Source organism: Rattus norvegicus, chromosome 20 (genome assembly GCF_036323735.1).
Source record: "Rattus norvegicus strain BN/NHsdMcwi chromosome 20, GRCr8, whole genome shotgun sequence".
NCBI classification, from domain to species: Eukaryota; Metazoa; Chordata; class Mammalia; order Rodentia; family Muridae; genus Rattus; species Rattus norvegicus.
The window spans coordinates 711,383-733,120 of NC_086038.1; the positions used below are offsets into that span (position 1 = coordinate 711,383).

The 21,738-nt window shown below is 36.2% G+C and overlaps 2 protein-coding genes and 1 non-coding gene across 3 annotated transcripts; all 3 read right to left on the reverse strand.

Moving 5' to 3' along the window:
* Window positions 1-348: 348 nt before the first annotated feature.
* Window positions 349-1,293, reverse strand: Or2b4 (olfactory receptor family 2 subfamily B member 4). Its single transcript, NM_001001110.1, has one exon. The coding sequence runs from the start codon at window positions 1,291-1,293 to the stop codon at window positions 349-351; it is 945 nt and encodes a 314-aa protein (NP_001001110.1).
* Window positions 1,294-13,084: 11,791 nt separating this feature from the next.
* Window positions 13,085-14,050, reverse strand: Or2g1 (olfactory receptor family 2 subfamily G member 1). The gene has a single exon (NM_001000272.1). It carries the CDS (start codon window positions 14,048-14,050, stop codon window positions 13,085-13,087), a length of 966 nt encoding a protein of 321 aa, NP_001000272.1.
* A 6,963-nt stretch (window positions 14,051-21,013) lies between these two features.
* On the reverse strand, window positions 21,014-21,144 carry LOC120099023 (small nucleolar RNA SNORA17). The gene has a single exon (XR_005497854.1). It is a non-coding gene; the product is annotated as a small nucleolar RNA SNORA17 (small nucleolar RNA).
* Between the last annotated feature and the right edge of the window lie 594 nt (window positions 21,145-21,738).

Below are 21,738 nucleotides of genomic sequence, written 5' to 3' on the forward strand. Positions count from 1 at the left end.
ACAAATTTTCTTACGGATTTTTCTTATGTGCGTCAATATCAGTGGCTTTGCTGTGACTCAGAGTCACAAATGTTATGGTCGCGTGGTGTTGTATGAACCCTTCAGTCACAGTGCTCTGTCCTGCCTGCAGCTAAGCATCTCCTAAGGTTACTGCTGCAATGAGAGATCTATTGTACTTTTATAAATATGTAAATACAGTGTATGTTTCACCAATAGTTGACTGCTTCCTTCTTGACCCAGTTATTCTTATGATCTTCATGGAATTGCTAGATGGTTTCCTCATGCATTTCAGAATCATCTTTGAGAGGCAATCTGTTGATTCTTGCTTCTTTGGTCTTTCTTTAGCTATTACCTTGTCTTGACCCAAAACTCCTTTGTCAGGGCCCTCCTCAGGGCGGCCTTCACATCCTTGTTCCTCAAAGTATAAATGAATGGGTTGAGGGTAGGTGTGACAATGCCATAGAACAGAGCCATGATCTTGCCCCTATCATGAGAATAGCTTGAGGGAGGCTGAACATACATACTAATAGCTGTGAAGTAGAAGAGGAAGACCACCAGCAGATGTGAAGCACAGGTATTAAAGGCCTTCCAGCGACTCTCAGCAGAACGGAGTTTCAGCACTGCTTGAGCAATGAACACATAGGTGCCCAGGATGAGGCTGAGAGGTACCAAGAGCAGCAAAGCTCCAAGAACGTTAAGCTCGGCTTCATTCACAGTTGTGTCAGTACAAGCTAGTTTCAAAAGGGCTGGGACTTCACAGAAGAAATGGTCTATTACTCTCTTTCCACACCTTGGGGCTACAACAGTGAGAGTGGACTGCACAAGAGAGTTTGCAAATCCACTAATCCAAGTCCCTGTTGCCATATGAATGCACCGTCTCTGGCTCATGATGATAGGATAGTGAAGGGGCTTGCAAATGGCAGCAAAGCGGTCAAAGGCCATGATGGCCAGGAGGATACATTCTGTTGAGCCCAAGGCCAAGAAAATATAGAGCTGGGCCACACAACCACCATAACTGATGGTCTTTTCTGGCCCTCTAAGGTTCACCAACATCTGAGGGACAGTGCTGGTAGTATAGCAGAGGTCCAGAAGAGAAAGGTTGGAGACAAAAAAGTACATGGGGCTGTCAAGTTGGGGGTCTAGGCGGGAAACCAGGATAATGGAGATATTACCAAATAAGGCAAAGATGTAGGCCACCAGAAAAATTACAAAGAGAGGTGTCTCCAGCCAAGGCCGGTCAGAAAATCCCAATAAGATGAAGCCATCTACTGAGCTCTGATTGATGATCCACATATTAGTATTAACAGGTAAAATTCTAGCTTTAAACTTTAAATATCCAATCAGGGATGGTCATTACTCAGCTAAGAAGAAACAACTGAGAATTGGAAGTAATACATGCTGAGATAAAATTTCTGTTTTCTCTCTGTAAAATGTTGTGTCAATGTGGTTGCAATATTGAAAGAACAGCAATGTACCTGAGGAATGTTGCTTAATTAATGGATGGTTAATTCAGGTTAGTGAGTCTCTGGATTTTTATATATTTTCTTTTAAAATGCTTCAGCTGTAATACCATTGGCTCAACATGACGTGGGCATTTAGTAGTGACCATGTAGTATAGAGTAAAACAAATTTGGAGAAGACACAGTTCCATTGAACTACTTAAACAAAATAGTATAGTCAGAGTGCAGTGAGTCTGTGTTTTAGACAGGCCAGAGGCACTTTAGCACATCTATCTTTCTCACAACGAGAGTAAGACCAGGAATCTCATGGGAAATGGAACATTTCATAGAACATGGGTGATAAGAAGATGGCATGTCAGGGCTCCTTTTGTTCTTTCCAAGCTCTCCAGCCCATCCTACAGCAAGAAAAAAAAGAACAAGGCAGAATGTCTAAGCAAGTCTTAGAATTTCAGGCCTAAGATATGTGTAGATTGTGAACATGCTGTTTAAAAATATCTATATAAAGGACTTTTCATCTTTTTGGATATTGGTGTCTGTATTTTTTGGATACCAAAATGATTAGGATAAACAAAGTGAAGGCATTGAGGTTATGACTGAACTCTGTTTTAGATTAATAATGTTTGTATTTAACGCCAGAGTTTTAAATGTTTTAAATCTTTGTATAATCTGTATATCAGTTTCTAATTGCTCAGTGTTATCAGCACACACAAATATACACATTTCCCTTCTGCCTCCTTTATCCTGAAATATGACTCACCAGCTCTACTATATCCACCACCTCACCTACCCCATTCAAATCTTGAAATTCCTTTATATTATCACTTATGAAAAGTAGCCTCAATGGCCAGTTCTTCTAATTCTTGTCTTAAATTTGTTTTTGTTGGGCTGAGAAACAACTCAGTTGGTAAAAGGCTTGTGGCCCAAGCCCTTTGACCCAAGGCTTTTCACTGGAGCCTACATTATTAAAAAAACAATAAGGCCACACATGGGGGTAGTGGGCCACATCTGTATTTCCAATACTCCTCCAGTAAGATGGGAGACAGGAGGATTTGCCAGAAGTTCATATGCTAATCACAGCAGCAGAAAAAGAAGATACCTGCTTTAAAACAAGTTTGAAGAAAAGAAATAATTCCTTACATGCTCTAGTCTCCTTTCACAAGACCTTCACATGCAAATACCCAAATTCATATACAATTATGTATACACACAATAAATAAACACACGCTTAAGTTCATTTTTATTTAAATCCCTATATTTGTACAAATTTTCCCTGTATTTTTTTTTTGGTTATTTTATAAAGGGCATTTTTTTTCTTTGTTCAAATCCCAGTCATTCTGCTTACTAACTATGTGATTTTTGAGTGCCATTAATTGTTTTGTGCTTCAATATTATTCTTCTTTAAATAAGCATAGCAACACTTGTATAAGTAAACATATTCAGCAATATAATCTAAATTGCAAGCCCAGTTTCAGTTCTATATCAATTCACTATAAATTCTTGGTAGAACATGGTAGAAATTTCCAAAAATACCGTGCTTGCTTTACCTGGTACCTACACTCATTGCATTATTAACTGATATCTATTAGGACGTAGTAAAAATTATATGACTGATAAGAAGTCAGTTTCAGATTCATTATTTCTGACCCCTTGTTTTGTCCCACCCTATGATTACAATGAGACAATGGAAATCTTAAAGGCTTTCTTTAGCCAGGCCTATTTTCTAAGTCTAAGTTGTTACTCTGGGGGTAGAATGAATGACTGTGAGGAATGATAGGGTAAGACTAATTCTTGACAGCTTAACTTCAGTCTCTACCTATAAATCAGATGTCGTAGCATACCCCTGTAGTCTTGGTCTTTTGGAGGCAGACACAGAAGGATTGCAAGCTTGAAGCCTGCCTGGGCTGCATTGCATAACCATGTCTAAAGAAATGAAAGAAAAAGACAAACATCATTAAATCTAAAACAGAGTTCAGTCATAACCCCCGTGCCTTCATTTTGTTTATCCTAATTATTTTGACCTCCAAAAGCAATAATTTCCTTGAATTGTATTTTCCGGTATCATCAAAATTGTCATCTGGACCAATTCTTCTTTGTCTATTCATTAAATCTGTTGGGATAAGGAAACACAAAAACAGACACATGGAATTCAGATTAACCCTCTACCATCTGCAGTTTTCCAACTGTTGTCCTATTTTCATCTTGAGAGGATGCTCGTTCATTAGGAAGTCAATCTTGCTTTCATACATAGCTGATTATTCCTACGTCAGCATGACTATTTTCAGTGGCCCTTCATATTCAGATAGCTACATAGAGAAGCAGCTTTAGACTCAGCATTTCAGGAAGGGATGGCTTGAGGCCTGCTGAGGCTTCCCTGACTCAGGAAGCTCTTGCTTCCCCTGATGCTCATGCTGATGTGAAGCTGTTATCCTTACTCGAAGTGTTACCATAACTATAAAAAGCATTTTTAAATATTTCCTTCTTTACCAATCCTTCTGAATTTGCAGTTCTCTCAAGATGAATTCCACATTTACCACACATATCAAGATTATACCCATAAAGAGATTTGATATATATTGTATATATTTTTATATATGGATATATAAATATACCATATATATGAATGAATATATATGTATATACATACATACATACACACACACACAAACACACACACACATCTGTAGTAGGAGTTTGGGTTTTGAACTGAGTATGTTTTCTTGACTAGAGTAATTGAGTGTTCTTCATAAGACTTTATGGACAAGAGCATGTGTTAGCCTATATACTATATAATAGGTGTTTTCTGCATAATAGTTGATTTGGAATTTTTAAAAAAATATTCTGATAGGTGAGATTACATTAATTAGCATCTTGATTTCACTATTTCTTCTTCTCTTTAAACTTAATGGATTCCTTTGATATTTTATCACACCTGTTTCCAGAAAAAAATTATTTTTCATTCCCTGCCTGAGGCATAGTAAAATTATTATATGTTTTACTCTTAACAGTTTTAACCTTCTACCTCTAATTAAAAAATTCCTGTCACTAACCGAGAAATACATTTATTTTACTTGGTAAGAATCAGTGGGGTTTGAGTATCATTTCTTAACTTTTAAGGATTCCACCAGTTAAAACAATTCAAAGTACTTGGATATAAACTATTGCTTTCACAACCATTGAAAATTGGAATTTATTTATTTTGTAAGTAAAGACAAACAGTTGTATAATTTGGTATACAATGCGAATTGGGATGTAAACAACAGCAACAGTACTGATAGCTTACACAGTGAAATTACTATGAAATTGCCCCAGAAATTTTCAGATGCCTATGGTTATCCGTGGAAAATTAAGTTGATTATTGAGACTTCCAGAGTTTGTTCTTGTTTTTTCTTTTTTACCACACTAATTCTATCACTCATTTCAAATTTGTCCCATATAATTCCATTCTTTTCCCACTTCTCACCCAAGAATTGTGTCTTTAGGAATAGTGTCTCAGAAACATGTTAATTTCTTGTATTATATTCCCAAGGAGATGGAACAGGCAGCATTTCCTATAGCGTAGAATAGTTTTATTTGGCATTAAAAACAATCTTTACTTTTTTTGTACAGATGACCCAAATTTTGCCTTTAGAACAAATACAGTTTTCTTTTGGATTGCAGATTAAGTCATGGTACTCAGCATCCATGTAACTTCTGTACAATTAGAATCTCTAAAAAGACAACCCTAGACTATTGCCTTTATCCTGTGTAGATGAGTGTTTTGTGAAGCCTACATTCAAAATAACATTTCTCAATTTCTGAAAATTTTATAGTATTTTTCTAAGCTGTAAATAAAAGCCAAGGTTCTTTTACTGTGTTTCACAGTGATTATCACACCATTTTCCCAATCTTCACATTTTCCCACCATTTCGCTGTAAACACGTACAGGCTTTTGGGTCTGTTTATAAATGCTATTGATCTTCTGAGATAAGCATGACTGTTTCAAATAATTTCAAATTATATAATTATAATTTATAATAACTGTGATTTTTATTATGTAATATAAAATATACAAATAATAATTATGTAATACATAATATTATATATTATATAATTATAAAATATGTACAAATAAAATTGTATATAACTATATAATTTCTATAATATGTGATATATTATATATTATACATTGTGTATAATATATACATATACTACATATAATAATAAAAATATACTTATATATTATATAATATTAAATTTTTAGTAAAATATACTGCTTATTGTTTTGAAATATGTTAGAATGTAGGATCATAATTTTCAGTAAAATGTGTACAACCACATTTTGTGGAAGAGATTTTTCTTCCTGGCGATGTGAGATCCATATATATTTAATATAATTTGAAAGTATTTAATGTAAATATTAAATATAATATGTTATGTGTAATATACAGCCTATATTATATTACATAATTATATATTGTATTATAATAAAATTTATTATGTGTAATACATTAATAGTAGTGAATAGTACAGTTTTTATATGTGGATAATAGTATATTCCTATAGTTTTAAGTACTTGATATACTCCTAAATATTAAATATTTATAGGAATATTGAAGAAAAATGAATAGTGATAAAAGACCAATTCTTAAATCATAAAGTAGAGTCGAGAGAAGAAAGTGGAGAAGAAGGAACAAAGAGTGGGAAGTAAAGACTCATATGAAGACTGTACATCTGTGGCCCTGACTCACAGAAGATGCTGTAATCAGCTCTTGTCAGGTAGAATAGCAGAAAGCTAGAACAAAACTGTAAAATGTGGGAGACAACTAAGGCTAACTCAGGTAATCCAGTTGGTTTGCCTTGAAAGGACTATGGGACGTGGGACTGGTTGCCTTTCTGATATGTAAGATAATTATGGTGCTTAGGGAAACTTAATTTACCTAAGTCAGAAGTAAAAATGTGCTGGTATTCCCTGTGAAGGGAGGAGGTAGATGTGCAAGATGTATCTAATTGGGCTCATAAGAAGTGTGAAAAACCAGAGTTTCCAGTGACTAAGCCACTACCTAAAGACTATACATGGACTGACCCTGGACTCTGACCTCATAGGTAGCAATGAATATCCTAGTAAGAGCACCAGTGGAAGGGGAAGCCCTGGGTCCTGCTAAGACTGAACCCCCAGTGAACTAGACTATGGGGGGGAGGGCGGCAATGGGGGGAGGGTTGGGAGGGGAACACCCATAAGGAAGGGGAGGGGGGGAGGGGGATGTTTGCCCGGAAACCGGGAAAGGGAATAACACTCGAAATGTATATAAGAAATACTCAAGTTAATAAAAAAAAAAAGTATAAAGGGTAACATCGTAGAAAAGAAGGTGTCATATGTGTTACCCAGAATCCAAGCAAATAAAGACTCGAAACATGTGCCAAGTACAGTTTTTGAAGAATTAGTGAACAATAATTTTCTGAAAAGGAGATATAAAATCAAAAAAAAAAAGAAGTGTGAAAAAGAATGGAGGGTCTGGAGGTGGGAGTCTGACGTTAGAGCTTAAGGTAGGGAGCTAACCACTTCAGAGGTTTAAATCGTTCTGTGCTCCTCACCACACTGGCTCAGATATATGCTAATAAGCCAACTTTGCTTAGATATGGCTTTGGATTTAAATTCCTGGTTATTAGATGCCCTTATTTTAAGTTGTCAGATTTAAGCAGCTTTTAAGTTATTGGTTTGTTTGGGCTTTCAGTACTGAATAGATTTGCAAACAAAACTCACTGTTTAACACCCACAAACACTGAAATGCAAAACAAAAATCAGCCTGGAAAGTGTAAAAAGTTCGTCTACATATATTAAATTAGGATACAGGGTTCTGAATGTAAATAACATGAGCAGTGATGTATATTCTTGTAGCTTCCTAAAAAACTGTATGAGAAGGATCTGTGGATACTAAAATGCATATGTCAGATTTTCTGTAAATATATATATGTATGTAATATATATATGTATGTATATATCTCTTCACATGTAGATGATTCTTCTCATGGCCATACTTGATCGATTCTTATAATAGGCCTGTAAATAGCTATTACCATTGGTATATCAATTGAAGAATAGAAACAAGTTTAAAGAGAATACACTCAGCTCAAGTTTATGCATGTAAATTCAAAACCAAAGATTGAATAATGTTAGATTTTGAATCCAGTATCAGTACAGTTTTCACAATTCTTAAAAAGAAAATGTGGATGGCTAGGGAGAATTAACCCTCCAGCCTAAAATTATTCTTTTATATGTTTTTTTTCTATCCCATTCCTAGGATGCATAGCAAAGTTAAATAAATGACTGGTTTGACTCACCTTTCCCTCTCCAAATCCCTCCTGTGTTTTCCTGGTGCTAGGTCGATGGAGTTTTCCCATAGTGATCAGGAATGGAAGGCAACTGACCTGGGACTCAGATAGGGCATGCTGACCTGTTTCTGTCTGAATCTCTTCTTTCTGACCTATGAAAAGGCCAAATTAAAGTAGCCAACTCCAATTTATGACTGTTTTCCGGCCGCACAAATCAATAGGGAGGTCCCCCCTCCCACCTCATTTCCTTAGTTGTATCCTGTTTTAAACCTCAGTGGTTCAGCGTAATTATCGCCCTTGTTGCCAGCACGTCCAGAAGAAAAGAACCAGAGGGACCAGACAGAAGGAAAACCCCAGAAACAAACAAGAAAAAAACTTAAAACAAACATAAACTTTAGAGTCAGTAAAGAAGAAATCGAGCCAACTCAAATAAGACCTGGTCAAATAAGACAATTTCCAGATTCCCTTCATATGTGCTTACTGCTTTGAGAAAAGTAGTACAACCTCATACAGTTGTGAAATGTTTCTAAGTGTGATTATTATAAAGTAAGATTTGATTACATATTGATTCATCTGTTAGGCAAAGTTTTGAATTGTTGTCACTTATAACCTACATAGATCTCCTAGTCTGGCTTCTGGCTCCATATTTTCACTCTCTCTTTATTCTGGGCTTGATTTAGTTTTTCTCTCTCTCATTTTATGAACTGAAGTTCATGTGGAGATTCATTGTGTCAAATGTGGATCTCACATCATTAAGGAAGAAAAATCCCTTCCACAGTATGTGGTTATACCCATTTCATTCAAAATCTCTGGAAATTTTCAGAATTAAGATCCCACATTCAACATATTTCGAAACAATAACAATTTTAATATAGAAATGAAACAATGGAAAAAAGGAATCACTCAAAAATCTAATATCACTAAAAACTCTGAGGCCCTACATGACATATGTTTTGATAAAAGTTAAACTGCGAAGATGAAGAGATGATTACCATAAAGGAAGGAGAACGAACAAAACCACAACAAATTCCAAAAGCATCTTTGAATGATGCCTGACAGATATATATTTTTTATACTATTTTAGTGGAAACAACAACAAATACTAAGGCTAAGGGTTTTGTTTATCATTTAAATGTATAATAAAATATGTAAAATTATAATTAAAGTCAGAGTTGGATACCATTTTTACTTAAATTGGCAAAGAACAAAGATTTTCATTTTGTATCAAATTGGTTATATAATATCTTCCTTACAAATTTCGGAAAAATGCTTTGGATTTATATGCCATCTGCAAATGTTACAGGAACATACACTACGTCTGACAGATTCGCGCAGGTTCACGCAGAGGTGGAAGAACAGACATCACCAATGCAATGTTACATAAGCACAGAACAAGACTTGTTAAATGCTCACCAAACTTGAGATTATTCATTACATGTTTACGATGTAATACATTTATTCACTAAACATAATAAAACAAGTTTATAGATAGAAAATTAAAATTGGCTCCAAGTTATGTATACCTACACACACTCACACACACACTCACATGCACATAAGCACATGTGCGTGTACACACACACACACACACACACATACACATGCACTCATGCAAGCATGTACACACACACACACCTCATGATAGAACCGCAAAGTAGGAAACCTAAACAAACCAGCAATGTATAACCATATTGGATCAATTATAAATCTCCCATCAAGAATATTCAAGGTCAAAAAAAAAAAAAAAAGAATAGTCAAGGTCCATGAAGGTTTTTTTCTTCTTGTTCTGCCTACTAATGCCACTGCTTGGGTCTTAGGTGCTACTCAAAATTGAGATGATGTATTTATAAAATGAACAAAAATATAACACTTGCTTAATTCCTGATGGTGCTCAAGGCATCACACGTGAGATATGTGCCAGTATCATTTTAGCCCTTTGTTCTAGATGTTGAAACAGAGCTTTACAGGGCTTGGGTTCTGGGAGCAGAATGAGGAAACACTCAATTAAAAGCTTCATATTTTATCTAGGAGAGTCTTGACTGACAATATGTCAATCAAACCTAGCAGGGTGGGTATAGGAGTTCTACAGGCTTCAGACCCCATGCTTGGAAGGACAAGTTTTGCTTCAAAATGCTGTGACATCGGAGAACCCTTATCTGGTGTGTGGACCTATAGACTATCCACATTTTAGATAAAGTTTTAAGTGGTGATTTTTAGCTTCACAACACACTCTGACCTCTAACATGGATTTTTATCTTTCTCTTCTGTTCTTAAGATTCTGTGAAACCAGTTCCTTTATTCTTGCTTTTGTCCCGTTTCCTGCCCTAATTATCTTAGCTGTCATCTCCTACCCCTTCTAAGTGTGAGTGTTTCACTGCCTCTCATCCGTTTCTTGTCTTATAGAAATCTGTGAATGTATTCTCTGTACTCAGCTATTTTCTCTAAAGATTCTTAAATATGTATAATGGTATTTATTCACTGGAACATTTATATTCTTTTAAGAGAATGAAAATTACCATTTCTGTTTTAATTAATATCATGTTTGATCAGATCTCATTTTTAGACACTTGTGGATGACTATGAGGATGAGTCAATGGAAACATCCAAGAGATGTTTGTATAGTTACAGTTATCAAAGTGTGAGGTACCGTGTGGGGTCAATTTCTGACCTTCATCAGTAGAAGTCAAGGACTTGACTTCCATGCTTCAGAAATGTGTCCTCTGTTCCTCAACACATTCAGAATATTCTCAACTAGAGAACAAGTTTTTCTATTTACATATATTTGCAGTTTTATCATCTGCAAAGTAATAGCATCCAATGGAAAATATATCGTTTACTATTAATTTTTCAAACACAAGAGTCAGTAAAGTTAATTGTATACGTAGTTTGACTTAAGGTTTTTTTTTCTTGTTCATAATACCTTTCAAGGAGTATTATGTACTAATATGGGCAGTAGACACATTTTCTAATTGCTTACAGTGGTTTTTAAACTTTTATTGATCGAATGATAAATGGTTGATATTTTGATTAACCATTCTTTTTACCTTCATGAGTTTTTTTTTAATTTTTAAATGGGGAAAGGTTATAGGTTTATTTTATTTTATATAAACTTATTATTGATTGAGTTTTAATATGAGGGATTATGCACAGATACCAGAAAATTGCAAACAGGTAACGGAAGACAATAGGGAAATATATAACTCATAACTAAAACTAATTATAAAAAAAACATAAAGTAGGTAACTAAAAGGTGAAAACTGGATTGTGGTAGTATATCTTTTTAAGAATAACTTTAAGTAAGTGCCACGTGTTATAGCTATATTAGGTGAACACAGTCTACACTGGGAGTGGTAGGTGAAATAGGTGATTAACCATAGGGGATAATGCACACTGTTTGGCAAAAATGTCTTTTAGAGTTTGAAGACATGTCAGTGTGAGGAATACATCTTCCCCACACTCTGTAAATCATGGATATCAATCCTGATGCTACAAATAAGTCACCACCTTTAAATAGCAGCTGAGTCAATCCCATCACAGTAAACTGTTCCATAAAAGTACACATTTACATAAAACAACTAATAAACATTTAAAATGGATAAACCTAGTCTGTTTGATTATTACAAGTGGATTGAGTAAGGCACTAGTAATGACTAGTAACTGCTTGGATACTTTATCTCTGGAAAACATTTATATGTCCATCAAGGCCATATCCTCCCCTTGACAGTATCAGTCTTGCTAGGATGAGAAACAGTTTATTAATGATACATGTTACTTACTGATGCCTTGCTGAGTACTTTTTAACTATTCTAATATGGCATAAGGTTGGATTCATGTTAGAAATGAAGCAGTCAAGATCTTAGTCTTTCCTTTTCCAGGTGCTGCTATTTATCTCCACACACAGAACATCTGTCTTAGAAGGATGCCTTTGATTCTATTGCCATTATTAAAATCAAGCAATTAGGATCTTAGGGTTTCCATTTCTGTGAAGAGACACTACCAAGATAACTCTTATAAAGTGAATATTTAATTAAGGTTGGCTTATAGATTTAGAGGTTTAGTCCATTATCATTATAGTAGGAAGCACGGCAACATCTAGACAGACATGGTGCTGGAAAAGGAGCTGAGAGTTTTCCGTCTTGATCTGAAGGCAACCAGGAGAGGACTGTATCGTAGGTAGCTAGAAGGAGGTTCTCAAAACTCATTCCCACAGTGCCACACTTCCTCCAATAAAACCACACCTATTCCAGCCTCCTAATAGTGCCACCCCCTGTAGCAAGCATATTCAAATCACTGAATTTGAATACTGAACAAGGAGGGGCATATAGGAGGGTTTGGAGGGGGGAAAAGATGTAATTATAATCTCAAAAAATAAAAGAAGTAGTTTAATAAAACTGAATGACAAAAGAGTCACATTTTAAAAAGATTTATTTATTATGTATATAGCATTCTGCCTACATGTATGCCTACAAACCAGAAAATGTCATCAGATTTCATTATAGATGGTTATTAGCGACCAGGTTGTAGCTGGAAACTGAACTCAGGACTGCTGGAAGAGTAGCCAGTGCTCTTAAACTCTGAGACATCTCTCCAGCCTGAAGAATCACACACACACACACACACACACACACACACACATAAAACAAAGAAATATGTAACAATGATTACTACATTTTGGTCACATTTTCATATATGATTTTTCATTCATATATGGATGCAAGTAGATAAATATAAAAATAAATTGAAATAAATAATAAATATAAATAAAGATAAAAATAGTTTGAAAACATTCTATTTATCATTTAGTATGAAATATGTTGTTTATCATAATGATGAACAATATTTTAAAAATCATAACTCAATATGGAAATGAAGATTTTACTAAAATCTGCACAACCTTGAAAAAGAAATAGTGGAGTTAAAATCCAAAGTCTGTATTTTAACTTCCCCAATGTTTTCTACAATATTGATGATGGATTTGCTGTAAAAGTGAGAAATGCTGCTTTCTTGGATTATTAGAATATTCTTAGGGAGGGACATGGTATGAAGCATTACTGTAATGGTTGTGAGTTCATATGCAAAGGAGAAAAAAGGAGGGAAGGGAGAAAAAGGAGAGTGTGAGAAACAAGAGTTATGGTCTTCCAGGGATGTGGAGAAATGTTGCCTCACCTAAGCCCCAAAACATGCTGGGAAGAGACTGAGAAGACAGCAGGCCAGAGGCCAAGTGCATTGCAACATCAGCAAACCATACAGTGAGCTTCATAGGCCAGGAGGACTCCTGTGCAAGATTATATGACAAAATATTCAGGATCCTCTAGTCATAAAGTCCTGTCACCACGTGCTCTGTTTTGTTTGCATACTCCAGCGGCTCTACTGAAGAGCCTTTCAAGAGCCCCTTTCACCTCTTTATTCCTCAGCGTGTAGATGAGAGGATTAAGGGTTGGGGTCATAACAGTGTAAAAGAGAGAGATGAACTTCCCATGGGTATGGGCGTATGAACTGTTTGGCTGGATGTAGATGACTGTGATGCTCCCGTAGAAGAGGGATACCACCATCAAGTGGGATCCACATGTGCCCAGGGCTCTGTGCCAAGCCTGGGATGACTTAATTCTTAAAACTTCCTTGGCTATATGTCCATAGGATGTCAGTATCAGTGCTAAGGGTAAGAGCAGCAAGACCAATGAGGCTACAAAGAGTTGGACCTCATTGGCATGAATGTCCACACAGGCAAGCTTGATCATGGAGGGGACCTCACAGAAGAAATGGTGGAGCCACCGGTGGCCACAACGTGGGAGCCAAAGAGTGATTGTTCCTTGGATGAGAGCATTTCCTACTCCACTGAGCCATGAGATTCCTGCTAGAGCCTGGCAGAGCTGAGGATTCATCACAGCTACGTAGTGGAGAGGTTTACAGACAGCAGCATAGCGATCAAAAGCCATTACTGCCAGGAGAATACATTCAGTAGAGCCCAGAGTCAGAGAGACATAAAGCTGCACCACACAGCCCACAGCTGTGATAGTCTTGGCTGGTCCTTTCAGGTTCCATAGCAGTTGGGGGACAATACTGGTGGTGAAGCAGATGTCAACGAAGGAGAGGTGAGTTAGAAAATAGTACATAGGGGTTTTGAGTTTGGAATCTATTGAAGAGATCAGAATAATGATCGTATTTCCCACCAGAGTGAGAAGATAGGAAATTAAAACTACTATAAAGAGTCTTTTCTCCAGCTGAGGCTGATCCGAAAAACCCACCAGAATGAAATCGCTATTGACACTGCTGTTAATCATTCCTGTCACCTGATACAGACAAGAAGGAAAAATATTACAAATTGAGAGAAAGTCACAATATCAATGTCTGTCACATAATTAAAAATGGTGACACTGAAAAAAGTTGCATCAATTATACAGGGTCTTTTTGTTGTTGATTTAGATTTTGTCACAGAAAGGATATGAATCTTCAGAGAGGCACAAAGACACTGAAGCGAAGTTTCTGTTTGAGTAGTAACTATGAGAAGCAGAGACAGAGTTTGTCAGAGAAGAAAATACATCAAAGAAATAAATGAATCTGACCCGTTTATATCTGATAACAATTCATTCAAATGAACGTTTAGTGTCTCTAATACTTAGTATACACAATTATTTTAAAAAATTACTTCCTTCAACTATAGTCCTTAAAATAGGCTCTTTTTAAAAATATTTAAAAAAAAATATGAACAGGTTCTGGAGAGTATAAAGGCTACTTTTGATGTAAAATATCAAGCATTTTTGTATTGATAAAACTGTATTAACATGTATGTCAGGGTTTAAAATTTTGTGCATACATGAGTTATAAACATGTTCCTTGTAAGAATCATTAGCTCGTCCAGTCTACCAGCTACCAGCTTGTGAGTAGGATTAGACTGCATTCACTCAGCTCTGTTCCTTAGCGATCTGGTGGTGGACGGAGTTACTGGCTTTCTGGTTTTATATGTTGAATGAGAATGTGGGTGAATCTGAATGTGAGGCATATTTGCCAATATAACCAGGGCTCCTTGGGCAAATGGAATAGGTCGCTTCAATTGTACCTAACAATCATTAATTTTTACTCAAGAAGATTAAAGGAACAGCTTAAAGAAACTTCCAATATTTACTTAGATAAGCATCTAAGGTGAACACACTACTTTCTTTTGTGCCCCCAAACCGTAACCACTATGCCCATGTGTAATGCAATTAGTACCAAGTATCAGTACAACCACTCACACCTTAAAATTCTTCCTTAAATACAATTTCATACCCTGTACTTTATTACTGGGGAAATTAATTGCGGGTGTAACTTATATGAAATAATTCTTAACTATTAGCACATTTCACTTATTATGTAAAACTATTACAGAACTTAGTGACAATTAAGTGAGGGAGGGTTGTGTAAGGGATCCAGAACCCAATAACCAAAATCAACGTGAAGTACCTGAGTGATGACTGAAATTAGGAAGAGGGTTACACAGTGATAAAAAGAGATATGAAGGAACTCCTAAGGAGCAAACCATTTTGCATGTATGTATTAATACATATATACTAGTAGTATGAATAAATCTAGACCTATTGTTATTTTATGTGCATATACATAATATGTACACATATTGCATTGGCTTATAGTATCTGTAACATATATTGGATATGTAGTTCTAATTCTAATAAATGTACACACAGTTATATAACTATGCATGCATGCAAACACATGGTTATTTTTTTTCTCACTTTGAAGCCATCACAGGAATAAAATGAAGGCAGACATACCACCTCTGTTCTACTTCTGTTTGTGGGCACCTTACCCATCTTGATAAAATGAAATGTTCTTTATCACATTCTATATCACAAACATGGGCAGCCTCCAGAGAATGTGATAAGACAGATTCATGGCCATGGACCAGCTCTCTATTGGAATATGCTCATCTTGGGTCTTTAGAAGAGTTGTTTTTCTCCCTGATACATTCCTAATCACGCCTGAGGTCCTTGCTGTCTCTTTTCACCCAGGTGAGTGAGCATTACTTAAATTCCGAATCTTGTTAAGAATCACACACATGTACAGTGATAAACCAGGAGACATATGTGGTAGAAAACCAGTGCAGAAGATAATTTCCTTCACTCTTTCATATGGATAATAATGTCAAAACAATATTGAAATCTGAGCCTGAGAGCTTGTAGTGTTATTACCTTAAATGAAAATCAGTGTCTCAGCACTGTGTTGATTGTAGGTGCTACTATTTGAGACTGCAATTCTCTGAAGACTAGCAAATCAGGAGAGATTGTTCAAGGATACAGGCCACCATGATGGAAATGTTCCAGGGGCACAGGTCTCCCAATATAGCAATTAATCTCATGCTGTATTGCATCCAAAGCTGAACTTTCCCAGAAGGCCATTTAGAAGGAGATTCTGTGATCTCTGATATTTCAGTTACTTGAATATAAGAAAAAAAACCCAAAGGTAATAACTTTTGCCTTCATAACCTGCCTATATAGAATGTTTAAGGAATTTCAACTGTTTTCATGTTAAATTTCAATCAATAATTTATTTAACATATGGGTGTGTACATGCATACCATTCAGATAATTTAAATTCTTTAACCATAACTAAATTTTCTGTTTTCCATCCTTTTATCTCTAAATTAGCACATTTGAATATGTTTGACCAAGCCCTGTGCAACTATTATAAATTTAACAAGATGCAAGAAAAATTTTGTGTTGCTGTTTTTGTCTCTGCCACCATTAATTCAACATCTTTCTGAGAATGATTTATTTTAGCCCTCGTTCATAGAAAAGTAACCCTTCATTCCACACTGGATTTTGTCTTTTTGGGTTTTTTTTTCATATTTTTTTCTTTATTAACTTGAGTATTTCTTATTTACATTTCGATTGTTATTCTCCTTCCCAGTTTCCAGGCCAACATCTCCCTAACCCCTCCCCCTCCCCTTCTATATTGGCTTCCCCTCCCCATCTTCCCCCCATTACCCCTCTCCCCCCAACACTCACGTTCACTGAGGGTTCAGTCTTGGCAGAACCAAGGGCTTCCCCTTCCACTGGTGCTCTTACTAGGATATTCATTGCTACCTATGAGGTTGGAGCCCAGGGTCAGTCTTTAGGTAGTGGCTTAGTCACTGGAAGCTCTGGTTGCTTGGCATTGTTGTTCATATGGGGTCTCGAGCCCCTTCAAGCTCTTCCAGTTCTTTCTCTGATTCCTTCAATGGGGGTCCAGTTCTCAGTTCAGTGGTTTGCTGCTGGCATTCGCCTATGTATTTGCTGTATGCTGGCTGTGTCTCTCAGGAGAGATCTTCATCCGGTTCCTGTCGGCCTGCACTTCTTTGCTTCATCCATCTTATCTAATTGGGTGGCTGTATATGTATGGGCCACATGTGGGACAAGCTCTGAATGGGTGTTCCTTCTACCTCTGTTCTAAACTTTGCCTCCCTATTCCCTGCCAAGGGTATTCTTGTTCCCCTTTTAAAGGAGTGAAGCATTCGCATTTTGGTCATCTTCTTGAGTTTCATGTGTTCTGTGCATCTAGGGTAATTCAGGAATTTGGGCTAATAGCCACTTATCAATGAGTGCATACCATGTGTGTTTTTCTGTGACTGGGTTACCTCACACAGGATGATATTTTCCAGTTCCATCCATTTGCCTGCGAATTTCATGAAGTCACTGTTTTTGATAGCTGAGTAATATTCCATTGTGTAGATGTACCACATTTTCTGTATCCATTGCTCTGTTGAAGGGCATCTTGGTTCTTTCATGGATTTTGTTATTTTAATATGCCATAAACCATTTATTTGCTACCGTGCTAATGACTGTTTTGTGTTTCTGAGTTGTAGCTTTAACAAAAAAATGCTTCTTGGGTTTTGCATAGATATTTAGGCAAATAAAAAGGTAAGTATTTTGATAGTAGCTCTTGGAATAGGATTGCTTATTCAGAAATTGAAAATGCTTCCAGAGTTGATGGATCCATTGCACTCCATGTTGACACTCTGCAGGCAGATGTATAGCATGTAGGTCACACTTATACTCTCTGTCCTTTAATTTCAGGCATTTTGGTGGTACGCAAAGGGCATAATGCTATAATATTCATTCACATACACCTGATGACTAAGGTAATTGACTAGTTTGTCTTTTCAATGGAGAGAGCTTATATTTGTTGCCTGTTCAAGTCTCTATACTTAATTTTATTTTTCTTTTTAGGAAATTAAAATAGGTTTGAAAAAATAGAAAGGGAATGTAAAAGAGGGATACCTGGTGAAGGTGTTTTTCTTTCTTTTTTGAATAACAAAACTTGCCAGGTGTCCATTATTGTAATATAGGATAAAATATAAATTGTAGATACTCAAACTAATATAGTAGGGAGAAGTCAGATAACTCAATGAATTTTTATGCCTTGTGTTTTTACATGCAAACATATTTCTGATGGTTATTATGGTTGAAGTAAATACTTAAGTAAGAGGAATATATTTAATTGAAAGACAAGGATTAAATTGAGCTCTCCGGTATATGGCACTGAGCTGATAATACTGAACATTTTAGAATAATATTCGTTCTCTAGTAGTCTGATATTAGTGCCAGAAGAATGAAGTCTTGGTCTCACATTTATTTCATCCAATATTGATAGTTTATTTCTAGTTTAGATAAGAATATTTGTCAGTTTTTTCTCAAATGCCATTTATGAGACTCATTGATATCAGATTATAAATTACACAGTAGAATTCTTAGAATAATCTATGACATTTTATAAACTGGTGAGGTAAAACTAGAGAACTTTGCCATTTAAGAACAGTGCTGTATGAAGAGCGTAAGCTTGGCTGACATGAGTCACTGTACAATAGAACATGATGTTTTTCTGAAATATACTATTATGTTATGTTGAAATGATTCACGGCTTTGCACTTATCTCATATGTCTCAGTTGGACACAGAGCCTACTTTTTCACGACTATTCCCTCTTTCTTGGTATTCAGTAAATCAGCTACTTGATAAATACTACACTTTAACCTTTTTAAAAAATTGTTTTTTACTTTTTATTGATACCTTGTGAATTTCAAATCATGTACCAAAATCCCACTCATCCCCCACCACTCACCACAACAATCTTAATACAGCTTCCTTTCTATGTGCATTTATAACTATATATAGCTAACTATATAAATACTACATAATATGTACTATATTACATATACACATATACATGTGCATTTGCTTGCTCCATGCTAACATATATTTATACTATATATAATATAATATAGTGGTTTAATACAGTAATATAATATAGTATGTAATATATATATATATACATATATATATTATATCGTATATCCTCACATGGGACAAGCATATGCCTATGAAGGTGTAGGTGGTCATAGAGTCATCTTAATACTAGCTAGGTACTTTAAATTCTTTTATTTCCTCTCTGGAATGTTATTTAATCTCTTTCAGGTTCTTCTTGAAATTTTATGAAGAAATTAAAACTGGTACATGTTTATTTGTCCACATTGGTAAAGCACGGTTGTTGCTCTAGCAATGAACAGACAATACAACTGTCAAGGGACAAACTGATTTTCTTGTCAAGGAAATAAATCTTCAACTTCACGAAGGTAATTTTGATCACAGGTGCAGAAGTTTAAGATCACCTGAGAATGCTTCCTACGGCTAATACGGTCTTGTATCTAGGGAGTGGGTTTCCTCTTTGCACTACATTTCAAGTGTTGAGATCTATTAGACAGTCTCCATTAAGTATCCTATTTGGAGATATTTATCCTTATCATTTTTTTATCAGGTGCTTCTGGGTTATACACACTTGGGTGTTTTCTGATCAGTCTCACTCAGGGGGCTGCAAAGATGAGTCTTCATTCAGAATAAAGAAAGGAAGACCCAGGTAAAGTAACAAATAACTTCCTGATGTATCCATTGTGAGTCTGAAATAGCTGTTATCATCCATCTTTACATCTAATGACAGGGGCTGGAGAGATGGCTCAGTGGTTAAGAGCACTAACTGCTCTTCCAAAGGTCCTGAGTTCAATTTTCAGCAACCACAGCCATCTGTAATGGAATCCAATGCCCTCTTCTGGTGTATCTGAAGATAGCAACAGTATAGTCATATAAAAATAAATAAAACTAAAAAAATTAAAATACATCTAATCACTGACTCTATAAAAAAATACACACATGCAAAATCAAGCATTGTCATATTTTTCAATGTGTAAATATTTTCAATAGAGATTTAAAAATAATAAAATTATGTGATAATTGTCAGTCATTTAACACATTCCTTTATAACTTACTAGATTGTCTGAATGTTTTTCCTTCGTGTTGAATGTAATAAAAATTGCATCGCTTCTAACAATATATGTAGTAATTTTGGCGCTTTAAAATTTTTAAAGGTTCATATATTACCTAAATATCCACCATAATTACTTATGAAATACTTTCTTTAGCCTTGTTGACATTAAATACTTACATAGTATTTAGCATTTAGCAAAATAGATATTGAGGTGGATAGAGGGAGGGAACTGGATGGGAGGGGAGATGGGGAAGGGAGTTAGTTGGGAGGGAATCAGGTGTAGGGAAAGCAGGGGAAAGAGAATGGAAATCGGAAGTGGGGGATGTGCAGCTCTAGGAAGTTCCAGAGACCTGGGACATGGAGGGCAAGGCCCCAGGTTGTCTATGGGGATGACTCTAGCTCAAAGTCCAAGCAGTGGGGGACATAGATCATTAAGTGGCCACTTCCTGTAGTCAGGCAGTACTCCCACTGAAGGGTTAAGATCAGCAACCCACCCAGAACAGGGACATCTGCCTGGCATTTGGTGATAATAGATCCTTGATGCAGCAAAGCCAGAGATCAAGACATGGACCCTGGGGCCAGAATCCCACTATGATCTCAGGTGGCATTACTAGCTACTCATTATCGGGCTGTTCCTCACTATGTGAGTCTCCAGTTCTGCCTGTTTTTATTGTGCCCACATGCTTCTGTTTCTTTTTCTTTTCCATTACTGTACACTTATTTGCTCCTTTTAGTGGTACCTGGGGTCTCAGTGTCTAGGGTCATCTCAGGAGTGATCTCAGGATTGCTGTACCCTGCTTGTGCCCTGTGGCTCCAGGAAAGGGTCATCTGGGACATAATCTGCCCCTGCTCAGGACTTCAGGGAACACGACTGGTGCTCATCCTAGGCTATCTATCTGGTCAGGCCCCATTGCAATTGTCTGGTGATTGTCTCAGGCTCTCTGTTTTTCTAGGGATGCAAGGCTACTAATTACTCAGAAGTCTGTAGGTCAGAACACTAAGTGTAGACATACCCTCTCTCCTCTCTGCCACCTTTTGATGCACATGTGACACAGCAGCTAACCTACAAGGATTCTAGGGGCAGATCTTTGAACTTTCATATGTGTATTTATAGACACACATGTGCACAAAATACAGTCTCAGTAATAAGTACCTATAACTTAAAATAAACTTCACGAAAATATGAAAAGAGTCTTGATACTTTTAATACCACGTTTGGTAGGAGGGAGGTGAATGACCTGGTGTGATTGTGTGCATTAATCCATTGCTGATATACTATTTTCAGTACAATTGTACAGTGTAGAATCTCTTTGAGATTGTAATTAATCTATGATTATTTTAGGGATGCACTTGCAATAAAATCTCACCCCCTGTGTCAACGTGGCAGTGAATTGAATAGTACTGGGAAAAAAATACTGTAGGTATGTAATTGAATCAATATTGTTTGAGATCAATGCTAATATCCTCAAAAACCAACCAACCAACCAACCAACCAACCAAACAAACAAACAAAAAAACCTCGTACAGACTTGCTTCTGAGATTTCAACCGAATGAGCAATTAAGTTGGTTCAATAACCATTTGTTATCTGGGCTCCTACCCCTTATTAGCCCTCTCATTAAGCTGTATTTTATTTTGATGCTTGATCCTTGCCTTAGATGATTTTTCCAATGACAGGTT

Bases quoted from the DNA above. Each gene is read 5' to 3' on its own strand.
- Or2g1 (NM_001000272.1), bottom strand. From the start codon at position 14,050: ATGATTAACAGCAGTGTCAATAGCGATTTCATTCTGGTGGGTTTTTCG.
- Or2b4 (NM_001001110.1), bottom strand. From the start codon at position 1,293: ATGTGGATCATCAATCAGAGCTCAGTAGATGGCTTCATCTTATTGGGA.